Genomic DNA, 14,358 nt, shown 5'->3' on the forward strand with positions numbered 1-14,358 from the left:
GCCTGGGTCAGCAGACAATGGACTCAGTAATCAGACAGGGATGGCTATGGTGGATGGGCCATGTCAGCAGACTTCTCTGAGGCAGAAGCATAAGGTCAGTCTTAGACTGGATTCCACCCGAAAGGAAGAGAAGACATGGACAGCAAAGACCACCCTATTTCAAGATGATCCAGAAGGATGTTGCCATCATGGAGACAATTTATAAGGGAGTCAAACATTTTGCTCTGGACAGACAGTGGGGAAAAATGGGTTGTCTTGTGTGCCACGAGGCACTAGAAACCCTAAATCTAAGTTGACAACTTGATCGCGAATGAGGGATGATAGGCCGGGTGGGAACTAACTGTAAAGGACCTTGCAAGTGGCTCCAGTGGAAGCATTTATAACTTTAGAGTGTTTGTGTGTGTTTGGGGTTAAACTTTATGCATGTGCTTAATTCACTGAAGTTAATAAACCGTTCATGTGCATAAAGTGTTTGCAAGATAAGGATCTTTTGTAGTCTATAAAAGGTGGTTGGGTTGGAAGGAGGTGAGTTGTTATAAATTTGGGATTTCTGTTAGTGTAGATCATCAGTTAAAACCAACATTTCCTAATAATCTAAAATCAAAAAGAGAGAGAGAGACAGTATATTCCTTAATTACAATCTATTGATTGTTTAATACAAGAAATGACCTGTCACAAAACTAGGGAGAGGAGACAGATTTTCCCCAAAGAGCCACATAATAATGATTTACCTTTAAAATTACCTTTTTTATTTTCTTTTTCTGTATATGATATGAACTTCTCATTTTAATGGTCAAAACAGCTATGAAAAAAACTAATTTATTGCAATTAATGTTATATTAAAATTAAATCACAAGAAAATAGCTCCTGGTTTTTATATGTTGAACTGAGATCAGAATACTGTTATTTTTTTAAAGTCATTGGTCAAAAAGTAACATTTTATTCAATAGATACTGTGAAAGGAATTTTCATTTGAAGGATTCTTTTAAGGCTATGAATCCTTAATTAGCAAGGCAATCTGATTTCAGAGGTCCCGATAGGTCATGGAATTAATGTCATCCAGATGTCCAGTATTACAGAGTAGATATCTTTGTGAAGTGCTGATGTAATAACATAAAATAATTTGGGTTGTAAGCACTCTCTCTAATGAATCATTTATTCTGTTTGCTTTATGGCAAGATTATTGTAAAATCATGACTGGTGTGGAGAAAGTAAATAAGGAAGTGTTACTTACTCTTTCTCATAAAACATGAACTAGGGGTCACCAAATGAAATTAATAGGCAGCAGGTTTAAAACAAACAAAAGAAAGTATTTTTTCACACAACGCAGTCAGCCTGTGGAACTCCTTGCCAGAGAATGGTTGTGAAGGTTAAGACTATAACAGGTTCAATAAAGAACTAGATAAATTCATGGAGGATAGGTCCATCAATGGCTGTTAGCCAGGATGGGCAGTGATGGTGTCCTTAGCCACTGTTTGCCAGAAGCTGGGAATGGGCAATGGGATAGATCACTTAATAATTACCTGTTCTTTTCATTCTCTCTGGGGCACCTGGCATTGGCCATTGTTGGAAGACAGGATAGTGGGCTAGATGGACCTTTGGTCTGAACAAGTATGGCCGTTCTTATGTTGTCGGTACTTATTTCCAAAGCCTATTACCATTTCTGTCCTCCTGGGATAGAAATTTGTAACTCAAAGGTGTTCATTCTCCTTCAATATCTTGTTAGGCAGCACAACATCTGAGAAAGTGAAATCTTTTAGTTCTTTCTGAAGGTTTGGTGAAGGCCCCTTTCATACACAAACAATGTGTCCTCTCTGCATTACCATAGGAGTGTAGAAGTTGAGGAGTGCTCTGCTCTCTTGTTTTGTTGAGGAGTAGTGACCGATGTTAAGAGAGAGACACAAAAAGATGCCTTGATAGTTCCAGTCATTATAGGATCTATATGCTAAGTATGAAAAGAAGGAGGGGAGATGGCAGAGTCATGTGAGGCTTGGTCTACACTACCCCTTACGTCTGTATAACTTATGTCACCCAGATGAATATGCCCACCCCCCTTTGAGCAACGTAAGTTACACTGATCTAAGTGCCGGTTTGGGCAATGCTATGTTGGCGGGAGAGTTTCTCCCGCCAACATAGCTACCACCTCTTGTGTAGGTGGATTTGTTATGCCAATGGGACAGCTCTCTCCCATCGGCAGAGAGCGTCTTCACCAGATACACTACAGTAACGCCCTGAATTTTCCTCATGCATGGCATCAGAAGTAGGTCTTTTTGAAGCAGCAGTGACCTGATAAGCTGTGTGGGGCTCCAGTCTTTATCCTTCCCTTCCGCCCACACTCAGGGGGTTTAATTCTCTCCTGTATCCTAACTCCACTTGGTGAAGAACAATGTGGGGGCTATCAGAGAACTGCTTTACAGCTCTTTGATTTTATGGGCTGGTATGGACTGGGAATGGTATATGTGTTTGGAAAAGAGCTCCTTCTGTGCTTCCTTCTTTAAATTCATTCATTTGGGGATGCTTTTTGATATCAAGAAAGTATTCTCTTTTCAGAATGAGTGACAGAGATCTGGAATCAGATCCAGAACTTCAAGTTTGTGTGCCACATCACTCTCAAGTAGATTGTGCATTCTATGTTAACATGGTTCTATAGGCCAGACTCTGTTTTAGGTTGCTAAAATGTGATTGGTTCTTGAGCAAGGAATAGCAGTTTCTGGAGAATTTGACTCAGAGTTCTTGGTTACTTTGGGAAGTTTTATCCCTGTTACGGTGGAAGGACTCGTATCTTTTTGAGACTGAACTGAGAAACTCAGAATGGACTTACATCACAAAGGCTCCAGCAAACGGAAAATGGACAAAAGAAGCATCTCCTTTATATATTTACATCCTTGCGATGAGGACTGTCTGAGTGCTGTTGAGATTTCAGAATTCAGTGATTTGATGGTGGGGCTTGACATCCTGACTATTGTGTTGTTGATCAACAGACAAGGTGGATTTTTAGGTGGGCATCTGTGGTCCAAACGTGTCTGCTTCTAAGTTATTGGGAAACACCTGCGCAAATAACAGAGCCTGAGAAAGACGGCGGGGGAAATGTCTTGGCAGACAGTATAATTGACCAAATGATTTCTCCAGGAGACTGGTTTCTAAATCCAAATATCTTTGATTTGATTGTCCAAAGATGAAGCCATCCAAGTATAGACCTGTTTGCTTCAGCAGAAAATCATCTTAAGCCAGTGTACTGTAGATGATATCCAGGTCCAGGAGCAACTTTATGGGTACATTCTTAACAATTTGGAACCATGTTTCTTTGCCATGCTTTCGGTCCCCTGTACCAGATCCACAGACTGCAAGGGAATATTTGTATTTGTATGGCTTGGTTGTTCATGTTAATACTTCCATGGTGTTTTATCAGATCGCGGGGAAAGTTTGTTTTCCCCCTGTTCTGAGGCCAGAGGTGTGGAAGCTATGAGGACACTCATTTCTAAAGTTTGTGAGTCTGTCCAAGACAAGCCTATCCCAACATTTTGACAGTCCAGGTCTCTGGTCTTAGGGCCATTTAGGAGAGGTTCAGTACAGTTTTTTTTGTTTTAAACACCTTGAGGAGGGGACATCATTTTGAAATGTGGTGCTTGGAGGACCGATAAAATAATTAATTTAGTCCTGATAGTTCAGGTTAGTTAGAGTTTTTCATCAATTGTTATAAAGTTATTTGTTCTGTCAGCAGATATTCATTTTTGAATCATTACTATAGCCATGAAAGCACTCAGCTGAAGTTATAGAGAGATGAGGATTTAATCAAATAAAGTGTGTAAAATAAGACTAAAAGAATCTTGTGTTCTTATTGACTCTTCTGCTTGTGAGTCTCAGTTAAGTAGAATGGCCACTAAGAAACTGAAAATGTGCATCCCCAGATGAAGAAACAAAATTAATAAGTTAATTATTCATATTTTTGTGGCTTTCCTATCTTTGGATAAACTTAGTCCGTTTATACAGGGCGTATTAAGTTGGAGAGTTGAGGAATTTCTTTAGTCTCAAGAGTGACTTTCTTTTCCCCAAGGCTGCAAAGGGCTGACAGACCTGAAGTTTCCCTCCATCCTGCATTTCTCTACCATGACACAGTGCCTGCAAACAGAATAGTTTATTTGTGTATGTATGTGTATTGAATTTCTTCAGAAGAGGAAAAATGTGTGCCGCATGCTTGTCAGCCAGATAGTGCCTTCAACTGCATCTGTTTTTACAGAAAAACAACAATGATCTCACTAGTGTATTAATCTGAGCCTTCTATCCAGTCTGTATATTAAGATAAATAAAATATTGTCAAGTGGTCATTATTTTCCAAGCAATATAATATTATTATGGTAGCTTCTAGAGGCAAGGGCTTTGCGGTGCTGGGCATTGTACAAACATACGGTATAGAGACAGTACTAAGTATATTTGGATATTGTAATACTTGGGTATCAATAATACTTAGAATCAAAGTTTATAAATTATGATTGGATGCAAATTAAATTGGATTTTTATCTACATGTAAAGATACTTGTTGTCCTACCTTTTCAGAAAAAGTTGAATACTACTTCTAATACTACTGTATCTCTGCTTTGGGACCTTTATATAAGCTGTGATTTGAGAACATAGGATGCTCGCATTTTATTTTAACTTCATTATCAAAGTTTTCTGAAACTTAGAATCTGTGTTTAAAGTAAAGCAAGCTGGTTGAGCAGAAATTTATATATTGTTGTCTTCTGCTCTCTGACCTGATTTAAATGGATTTTGAAAAAATTGTCATCAAATGCGTCTATTAACATGTATTGTTTTTTGTATAATAATTTCAGACTTCGTCTCTTTTTGTCTCTTTGTCCATTTGATTTTTTCCCGTTACTCATTTTTCTGTTCTAATCATTTTTAAACTGGGATATGTAGGTGGCAGTAGGGGAAATAGTGAAAGTGACCAATGGGGAGCATCTCCCAGCTGATCTCATCAGTCTGTCATCAAGGTTAGAATAAAACTGGTTGCACAGTGTATGTGGGTCCTCATGTACCAAATTTGAAAAATGTAGTTCAATTTTTGTCTGAATAGCTATGTTGGTATCAACTGTCTTAAAAACAAACACATTACAGAGGTGAATTTTATTGAAGTAGAAAAGATTTAGTTGATCAAGATATTTATATAGGTTATTAAAATGTATAAATGCACAGTAGCATTCCCGAATACTGAAAAATTGTTTCACTCCTCCCGAGTATATTTTTGTATTATATTCACGGAAATTACGAAGCAAATTTTCATAAAACAAACCGTCACTGTGAAACCATAGTATAACTTTGCATGTTGTACTTTAGGCAAGTGGAGAGGAATACATTTGAACCATAGGCAACTCATTGTTTTCGATAAATTATATAATATAACAAATTATTAACATTTGATACATTTTTATTAGGACCCTCTGCACAAAGTTGGATGTTGCACATTCTGTACTGCATGTGATGGAAAAATAGCTCCATTCTTGTGTGTAGTGAAAATTGCATGTTTCTTTGATATACTTCAGCTTTATACGAGTGTTTGTATTGTGGCTGCACCTTGTTTTGTTTTTCACTAACAAATCAAACAGCCTGCTGTGATCTAACTGTAATCTGTTTACTTTGCATTCTACTAAAATGATTGCAGTTTAGCATGTCTTTTATTTGTAATGTCTTTATTGCCTTAGCTTTTTCAAAGTGCTTCATAAATGTGTTTATTTTTGACTGTTAAACTAATGAAAAATTAGACAAAGGCATTTATTGAATCAGCTATACTAAAACAGTCTAAATGGAAGTCTGTCATTTACATTCTTAGAAAAGTTGCCCAAGAAAAAAATCAGTGAGATAATTGTGATAATTAAATGTCATATTTTAATAGCGTACAGTTAAAATATGAAGAAGTAATCCATACATTTTAAAAAATTCAAAATATTTGCCACAAGATAAAGTTAATGGCACATTGGCTACTATTCAGCATTGATTAAAAACGTGCTTTAAACTTTCTCTATTTATTTATTTAATAATATTGAATTTCCAATTTAATTTTTTAAAAAGGAGAGTAAAAGCATTTTCTATTTAAAACCTAGAAGATTTCAAATCACCATAGAGATTAAATTCCTATTTATTTACTTCTAGTAATGACTTCCTGGGCCCTTACAAAAACAAAGCTAAATTTCTACCACAGATCTAAATTATTGATTCTGTGCTCCTGTCCAGGAACTGACAGCTGAATAAAACATTTCAGAAATCTTGAACCCATCATTCCTGACTCTGCTGCTTACTCACCATGTGACCTTAGGCAAGTCACTTGATGTTTCTGTGCTTCAATTTCCCCATCTGTAAAATGGGACTAATAATGTTTACTCAATTTGTATCTGAAAATGTCTTACTAAGAATGAAAAGTGGTATACAAATGTTTATTATTATTTATTAGTTAATATTTAAGACTAAATCTGTTGACATAGGCAATATGGTATAATGATAATACATGGCGGGGTGGTAGCATGAGTCTGAATAAATGCATGACTCCAGTTGCAGTATCTTGCATAAACTCAAACTTGTAGTCTCATTCCTTGAGAACAAGGTTTACATAGAAAGAGGGAAGACCTCTTTGGGAGCTAAATGGCAGTATATCAGTTGTGCATGTCTGTTATAAAGAAATATACTAATAGACCTTTTGCAAATGAACTTGATATATCTGGAATATTCTGATCAGCTGTTAAAAGTAAATTAGTGAGCACATGTGAACCTTGAATAGGAAGCTTTCTAAGTGTCTGGAAAACTCCAATTATATATACACGTTTTTCTTCATAGTTTTAATATATTTATGGCAGACATTTTCTGAAAATGTGAATGACTTAATAATTTTGCACAACTATTTGTCCGTAGGAGCTTTTTTATCTGAAGGCTTTTATTAAAGGAAATTTAATATATAAATATGTTAAGAGATTACAGAAAGCTTTTACATGTCAATAAATTATTATATTTGTTACTGTGATATATTAAAAGATAATTGCTTTATTTTTTTCTAAAATAAGTGAGCCACAAGCCATGTGCTACATTGAAACATCAAATTTAGATGGTGAAACAAACCTAAAAATTCGACAGGTAAGAATGTGTATGTTTTCAATATATTATTTACAGATACTTTAAATATCTGATTGTCTTCTTTCTGTGTACAGTTATTTCAATATAAGGATGTACTGCTGTTTGTTAAGAAATATATGAAATAATATTTTAGGAGGCTTAAATGTGACAGATTTTACAGAGTGGTGAATGTTAAAGAGGGATTTGAATGTAAAGAAGTTCAGTGGCTGTTAGTGAGTAAAAATGTTCAAAAGCCCAAAAGTGACTTAGGAGCTTAAGGGGCAGATATTAAAGATTTTTAGGCCCTAAGTTCTATTTTCAAAAATAACATGGGCATTCAGAAGCCTAAGTCTCATTGAGTATCTAAATTGCTTTTTATATGGGACTTAGGCTTCTAAGTCACTTAGGCAATTCTGAAAATTTCACCCCCAGGCTTAAAGGATAATGTGGAAAAAAGCATAAAGATAAAAAGTTAGCAGTAGGCTACAAAGGCACTTGTGATACAAAATGTATGGGTAACGAGAGGAGGGGAACAGAGTTGAGCCTTGAAGGTGACTATGATAAGCGTGAACAGATAGTGAGAAAATTGCAGTAGTGATGTAGGGGATGATCAACACAAAGACAAGAATTTTGACTAGAGGGTCAGAAAGGTAGTGTCAGATTACTGAGATTTTTTAGCGAAAGAGGAAGGGAATTGTTGGCAGTATGGAAATGTGGTGAGATGGAGGAATTTAGATAATGTGACACAAAGATTGTAAATTTGTGTGATTAGGAGAATGAAGTTAACAACAATAGCGAAGAAAGGAAGTAATGGAGAGAATTTGATACGAAAAGATTTGAGGTTCACTTTTAGTTACTTTGAGTTTGAGATTGAAAAAAGAGAGTGCAAGAGTGGAGAGATAGTTGAGTCACCTCTACACAAATGATAGTTGAAGCTGTGTGTAAGCAGCTGAGGTAATCTAGAGATCAAATTATGAGATTTTGAAATTTATAGAAATAGAATCATAAGGTTAGAAGGGACTGCAAGGGTTATTTAGTGTCTAACCCCCTGCCTAGGTGCAGGATTTGTTGTGTCTAAACCAATGGTGGGCAATCTGCGGCCCACAGGCCGCATGCAGCCTGTCAGGATAATCCGCTGGCGGGTTGCGAGATAGTTTATTTATATTGACCGTTCGCAGGCACAGCTGCCTGCACCTCCCAGTGGCCGCGGTTCGCCATTCCTGGCCAATGGGAGCTGTGAGAAGTGGCGCGGGCCATAGGGACGTGCTGGCTGCCGCTTCGCGCAGCTCCCATTGGCCGGGAACGGGGAACCTCGGCCACTGGGAGCTGCAGGCGGCCGTGCCTGCGTAAGGTCAATATAAACAAACTATCTCGCGGCCCGCAGCGGGTTACTCTGACAGGGTGCAGATTGTCCACCACTGGTCTAAACCATCCAAGACAGGTGGGTATCCAGCCTCCTTTTGAAAACCTCCAGTGAAGGAGCTTCCACAACCTCCCTAGGCAGTCTGTTCCATTGTTCTACTGTTCTTACAATATGGAAGTTTTTCCTGAGATTTAATCTAAATCTGCTGTGCAGTAGTTTGAACCCGTTGCCTCTTGTCCTTCCCTCTGTGGCAAGAGAGAACAACTTTTCTCCATCTTTATGGCAGCCTTTCAAGTATTTGAACGCTGCTGTCCTGTCCCCTTAATCTCCGCTTTTTCATACTGAACATACTCAGTTCCCCAGTCTTTGGTCTTATGGCTTGCATTCCATTCCTTTGATCATCTATGTCACCTCTGGATCCCTTTTGGTTAATCTACATCCTTTCTATACATTGGTGACCAAAATTAGACACAGTAATCCAGCCAAGGCCTAACCAGTGCTGAATAGAGCGGTAATGTCGCCTCCTGTGACTTGCATGCTATGCCTCTGTTAATGCAACCTAAAGTAGCATTTGCTTTTTTTGCAACAACATTGCATTGCTGACCCATGCTGAGGTTGTGATCCACCACAACTCCCAGATCCTTCTCAGCAGTGCTGCTGCCATGCCAGTTATCCCCCATTCTGTATTTATACATTTGGGTTTTCTTCCCTAAGTATAGCACCTTACCTTTGTCTTCATTGAATTTCATTAGCGTCATAGTCTGTTGTATGTATGTAGAAAAGCTTCCTAAATATAAAGGTATCAATCAAATTTTCAGTGTATACTGTACATATATTACTTCATTCTAGAAACTAATGCCATGGTAATAAATTTTAAACAATTTATATTATGTATTCCAAGCTATAGAGCCAGACTGTGACTTCTTAAGCCTTGTCTTGCTTTTTTTGGAGAGGGAAAGCATGGTGAAGGAGGGCTGCACATGAGTGACAGCCTGACTACCCCAGAATTTCTCTTAAGAGTCAGAAAGAGAACATGATGCAGATCTATCAGCCTTTTGAAGGATGCGGAAAGCATTCTCCTCCATACTGGGGCACCTCCGCTGCCTGGTGTGGATGGATGTTTGTTTGGGGTTATGACTCTATCTTTCATCCAGATCTCTTTCAAGAGGATAGTGCTACCATAATTACTGGCCAAGAGCTGTGCCTGTGCTCTCTGATATCATTCTGCTGAGCTCCCTTCCCCTGTTGTGCAATGTGTGCAATGCTAGACAATTTATTGTATAATATATAGGTTAACTTATTATTTTATATTTTGTTTGTTGTAAATTACTTTTATAATATAGTGTTACAACAAACTTTGTTTACAGGGTTTGCCATTGACATCGGATATAAAAGACATTGACAGTTTGATGATACTTTTGGGGAGAATTGAATGTGAAAGCCCAAATCGACATCTGTATGATTTTGTTGGAAATATCAGACTAGATGGGCATGGGTATGTAAACATCTGAGTAAAACATTTCAATATATTTTGAAACCTATTGTTAAATCTCTTGAATTGTGGTACAAATAGCTGAGTCCTTCCTCAGCTAACATAAAGAAAAGGAGTACTTGTGGCACCTTAGAGACTAACCAATTTATTTGAGCATAAGCTCACAAAAGCTTATGCTCAAATAAATTGGTTAGTCTCTAAGGTGCCACAAGTACTCCTTTTCCTTTTTGCAAATACAGACTAACACAGCTGTTACTCTGAGATCAGCTAACATAGTTTCCTTTTCAACTGAGATTCTAATGTAAAAGGTTATATTTGTGATGCCTGGAACTTTAGGTCACATAGTAAGCAACTTTCAGATGCTAATAATATAAATATAAAGCAATGCTAATTATAAATTCATTCCAAAGATGATTTTTGAAATCTATCTTAATCACTCATCCTGCTAATCTCTTCCATTCCCTCATGCTTTAGTTGGGGAGTCTTTATTCTACAAGTTGGATGTAAAAAGGTCTCTTAGCTTGTGTCTGGAATGGTATGTACATATACATTTAGTATGTACATATACATTTTTGTTTAATTTGACAAGAACACATTAAGTCAAATTGTGTTCAAGAGAACTGTCTGAATGTCTGCCTGATTTTCCATTGTTACTCATCAGGTATTTATCTAAAGATAGACAGCCTAAGTGTGGTTTCAATACCCAGATTTGCAGAGTAGCTTCATGGGAGTTCTCAAGATACCTGATGCTTACAAAACGTTGTATAGAGTCTGTTGTGGTGTAAAAACAAGTTTGGCTTATTAGTGTGACAAAATGAACCTCTATGTTCAGAGTAGCCCAGTTCTGTATCCCCCAAGTCTTATTTTATAGGCTCTCTCTATTTCTGTAGTTGAAAGTTGGAGAGGTATTTTATTGCTCTGTATACAATATTTTTCCTGTTTACATTTAGTGATAATATGTGTTTTGTTTAAGAACTTTGGTTTGGTTGTTGTTTTTTGTTTTTGTTTTTTTTGATCCTGTAATCAATTTTTAGCATTTTTTTGTTTATATATCATTTTTATTTACTAATTTATTACAGATGCATTCCTGGAGTTTTCAGTTGCAAGAGTGTGGATCTGTTATAATTCTACTTTACTTGTCATTAAAGAAGAGCAAAACACTTACCTACAATTCTTCTCTGAAGGTAATAATTATAATAGATCCACACATCCATCCTCTTTCCTGTTAGGAAAAAAGTGTATTTTTGTTCTAAATTTCATTGAAATTTTTTAATTTGGCTTAAAAAGAATGTTGAAAGTGCTACTGGCTGTTATGCCTCAACAGCATGTAGGAGCATGCCATCTGCTGGTAAAGCGATATAATATTTCAGAAATTTAATTTTGGAGTTTTTGGAACAAGCTTTTTGTGCAAAAGGATAGTCCCAAAAGTGTGGCTCTAGTGTAATATGTACCTTCAGAGAACAAGAATTAAAGGTAAACAGTTTTTTTTCTGGATCCTGTCCTCTTCCCCACTGTAAGAAATTTGCATTGTACTTCTTCCTGCAAATACTAGAAGTAGGTCAGACTTGTCCACCAGCTTTAAGGCTTTGGTCAGGCCCCTTTTGCTTTTGTGCCAGATTCTGTGCCTCTGATAGGGTAACCGGAGTGACAGTTTGGTGTTCCCACGTTATCAGTTACAATCCTACCTTTTTAAAGCTGATTTGGGAGCATCAGTTATCAAAATGTTTCTCCCCATTTTCTCCTCTCCTTTAAAAAACAGAAATTTAAGGGACTCTAGTCCCTGAATAAAATCTCCCACTGGGCTCCTCCTTTCTGTTTGTTCTCCCACTGTACTAAAGCAAGCCAAAGAGGGAAAAGGCAAGAGCTAAGAGGTGCTCCAACTGACAAGGAAATCCTCTCAGTAGCCTCTGAAGTTGAGCTCCACCACAATCACTCCACTCTTTGGACCCTGAATATGCCTCAGGATGGGTCTCAAAGTCTGATGGCTTGTTGAGACCTCTGAATCCTCTTTTAACCAGCAGTACTCCAATGAAGACACTTGCACAAGTCAGCCCTCTTCAGTTCTTGGGATTTGGCAAAATACTGCGTCAATCAAAAATTTGTCAGGGGTAAGTCAAAACTGTCCGCAGGCCAGTCTATAAAGGGAGATGCACCCCAGATTCTAAAAAGAGGGTGTTTGAATCACTTAGAAGGTACATGGCATATTTTCTCCCTTCCTTTCTTCCCAATCATAAGATCTGGACTCTCTGGGGATGCTTCCTTACATTTTCCCTCCACTTATGTATCAGATGATATGATGTGCCATTACCTAGTGGGGTAAAACCCAAAAGGGAACAACAGAAAAGAGGCCAGTGACCTGACTTGGGTGACCCCGCAAAAAAGGCAAAAGAAGGTAAAAAGCACTGCAGATCTTTTTCAACTTCCATGAGCTTTGGCTCTTCTCTCAAAGAAGTGGGGGAGCTCTTGGCTTTGGGTCAAGAAAACTCCAAGCTAGCTTTAGGAGGAAACCCACTAGCCTCTCCTGCAAAGTTCTTCACCCAGACATATTTGAAACCATGATGAGTAAGAGGGTGGCCACCATTAAAATCTGGCCAGAGAAATAGGATGAGGAGATTAAAATTACAAGCAAATACCTATTATCCAAAACTAAAACAACTTTACCATCCCTCTTCATCTCTCCTTTGATGAGCATTAGTTAGGAATACGAAATGCTTGATAAGGAAAAAGTGTTGGTCACTAAGCCCTGAAATTCTACAGGATCTTAGAACCCAAAGGTTCATCCTTCATCCTCCCAAGTATCAATGCAGTAGTTTCAACCCTGGCAAAGAGGCAGGTTGATGGGAATGGATTTCATCTTAAATAATCCTCTAGACAGGAAGGTAGAAGCTCCAGTTAGAAGTGACTTCAAAGCTTCTTCAGCAGCCTTCCAGCCCACTGGAAACAATGTGCTTTGCTAGAGCCACTGTGTCCTGTTGAAGAGACCTAAAAAACTTAACCCCCAGAAACAGGACAAATGATATACAGTACTTAAGAAAATATCCTTAGCTACTACAATTACAATGAATGAATTCATGGACCCCATGAGGCTGCCAGTGAAATGTCTGGCTACTAACTTAGTGGTCAGACCCCAACTCTGGCTTAAGACCTCAACAATTGTTAACTATTCAAAGCAAATCCTTTGTGGCTCAAAATTTTCGTGTTCAAGGTGAAGCTTGGTGAAGTAGTATTTAACACATACAAATCAAAGAGTTTGCTCTTAAATCCAAGTTCAAGAACGATAACAAGACATCTTACAAAGGCAGAAGTTCCCTTCATTAATATGCAGAATAAAAGTATGGGACAGAGAGAGAGAGAGAGAGAGAGAAGGGACTCCTGTTATTCTATAGTTAAGACCAGGGTCTGAAACAATTGAGGAAAACTCAGCTCAGGGAATGACTCCAAATCTGTCTTCCAGTTCAAACAGTATGATTGCAAAGAATCTGCCTCTGTCCAGAAATAGATCTAAGAGGCAGGATATCCCACTTCTCAATGTATTTCATTCAGGTAAGTACAAAAGAAAATGTAGCACAGATGTCCTCTGGAGTTCTAGGCTCCTCCACATCCTTTCTTTATACCCTCTTCAATGTTGAGAGATTATGAGAAACATAAAATCATCCTGATGGAGATCTTGCACCTCCTACATCTAAAAGCAATAGAATCTGTTTATAGAAGATGATCAGGATTCTGTTCCATATTCTTCATAGTAACAAAAAGATGAGGAAGAGTCCATATAGTCGTAAACCTCTTAAGGCTGAACTGATTAATGAAGAAGACAGGATTCAGGATAGAGACTTTAACTTCTGTCACAGCATTCAGTCTCTTCAGCAGCTCTGCTAACATTGGTAGATCTGGCAGAAACTTCTTTTCATATTCCAGTCAAGCCCTTAATTTTTGTGAAGGTATTGTTAGTAGAAATAGGTTGGCTTTGTTGCAAGGATAGGTTCCTGGGTTCGTGGTTCTGTTGTGTGGTGTGTGGTTGCTGGTGAGTATTTGCTTCAGGTTGGGGGGCTGTCTGTAAGGAAGGACTGGCCTGTCTCCCAAGATCTGTGAGAGTGATGGGTCGTCTTTCAGGATAGCTCTCATCCCCTAATGCCCCTGCTCTACTTGCGCTACATTGATGACATCTTCATCATCTGGACCCATGGAAAAGAAGCCCTTGAGGAATTCCACCATGATTTCAACTATTTCCATCCCACCATCAACCTCAGCCTGGACCAGTCCACACAAGAGATCCACTTGCTGGACACTACGGTGCTAATAAGTGATGGTCACATAAACACCATCCTATACCGGAGACCTACGGACTGCTATGCCTACCTACATGCCTCCAGCTTTCATCCAGACCACACCACATGATCCATTGTCT

General features: G+C 38.1%; 1 protein-coding gene across 3 annotated transcripts in view; it reads left to right on the forward strand.

The window, feature by feature from the left end:
* ATP8A1 (ATPase phospholipid transporting 8A1) overlaps nt 1-14,358 on the forward strand; it is a 250,687-nt gene that overhangs the window by 58,394 nt on the left and 177,935 nt on the right. For 2 of the 3 annotated variants that reach the window (XM_074951492.1, XM_074951494.1), the window contains exons 7-9: nt 4,918-4,991; nt 7,050-7,119; nt 9,829-9,956. In XM_074951492.1, the coding sequence (XP_074807593.1) occupies nt 4,918-4,991; nt 7,050-7,119; nt 9,829-9,956 (272 nt within the window). The remainder of the gene's footprint in view (nt 1-4,917; nt 4,992-7,049; nt 7,120-9,828; nt 9,957-14,358) is intronic. The other variant, XM_074951493.1, reaches the window with a different exon arrangement.

This window comes from Natator depressus, chromosome 4 (genome assembly GCF_965152275.1).
Source record: "Natator depressus isolate rNatDep1 chromosome 4, rNatDep2.hap1, whole genome shotgun sequence".
Taxonomy (NCBI): Eukaryota; Metazoa; Chordata; order Testudines; family Cheloniidae; genus Natator; species Natator depressus.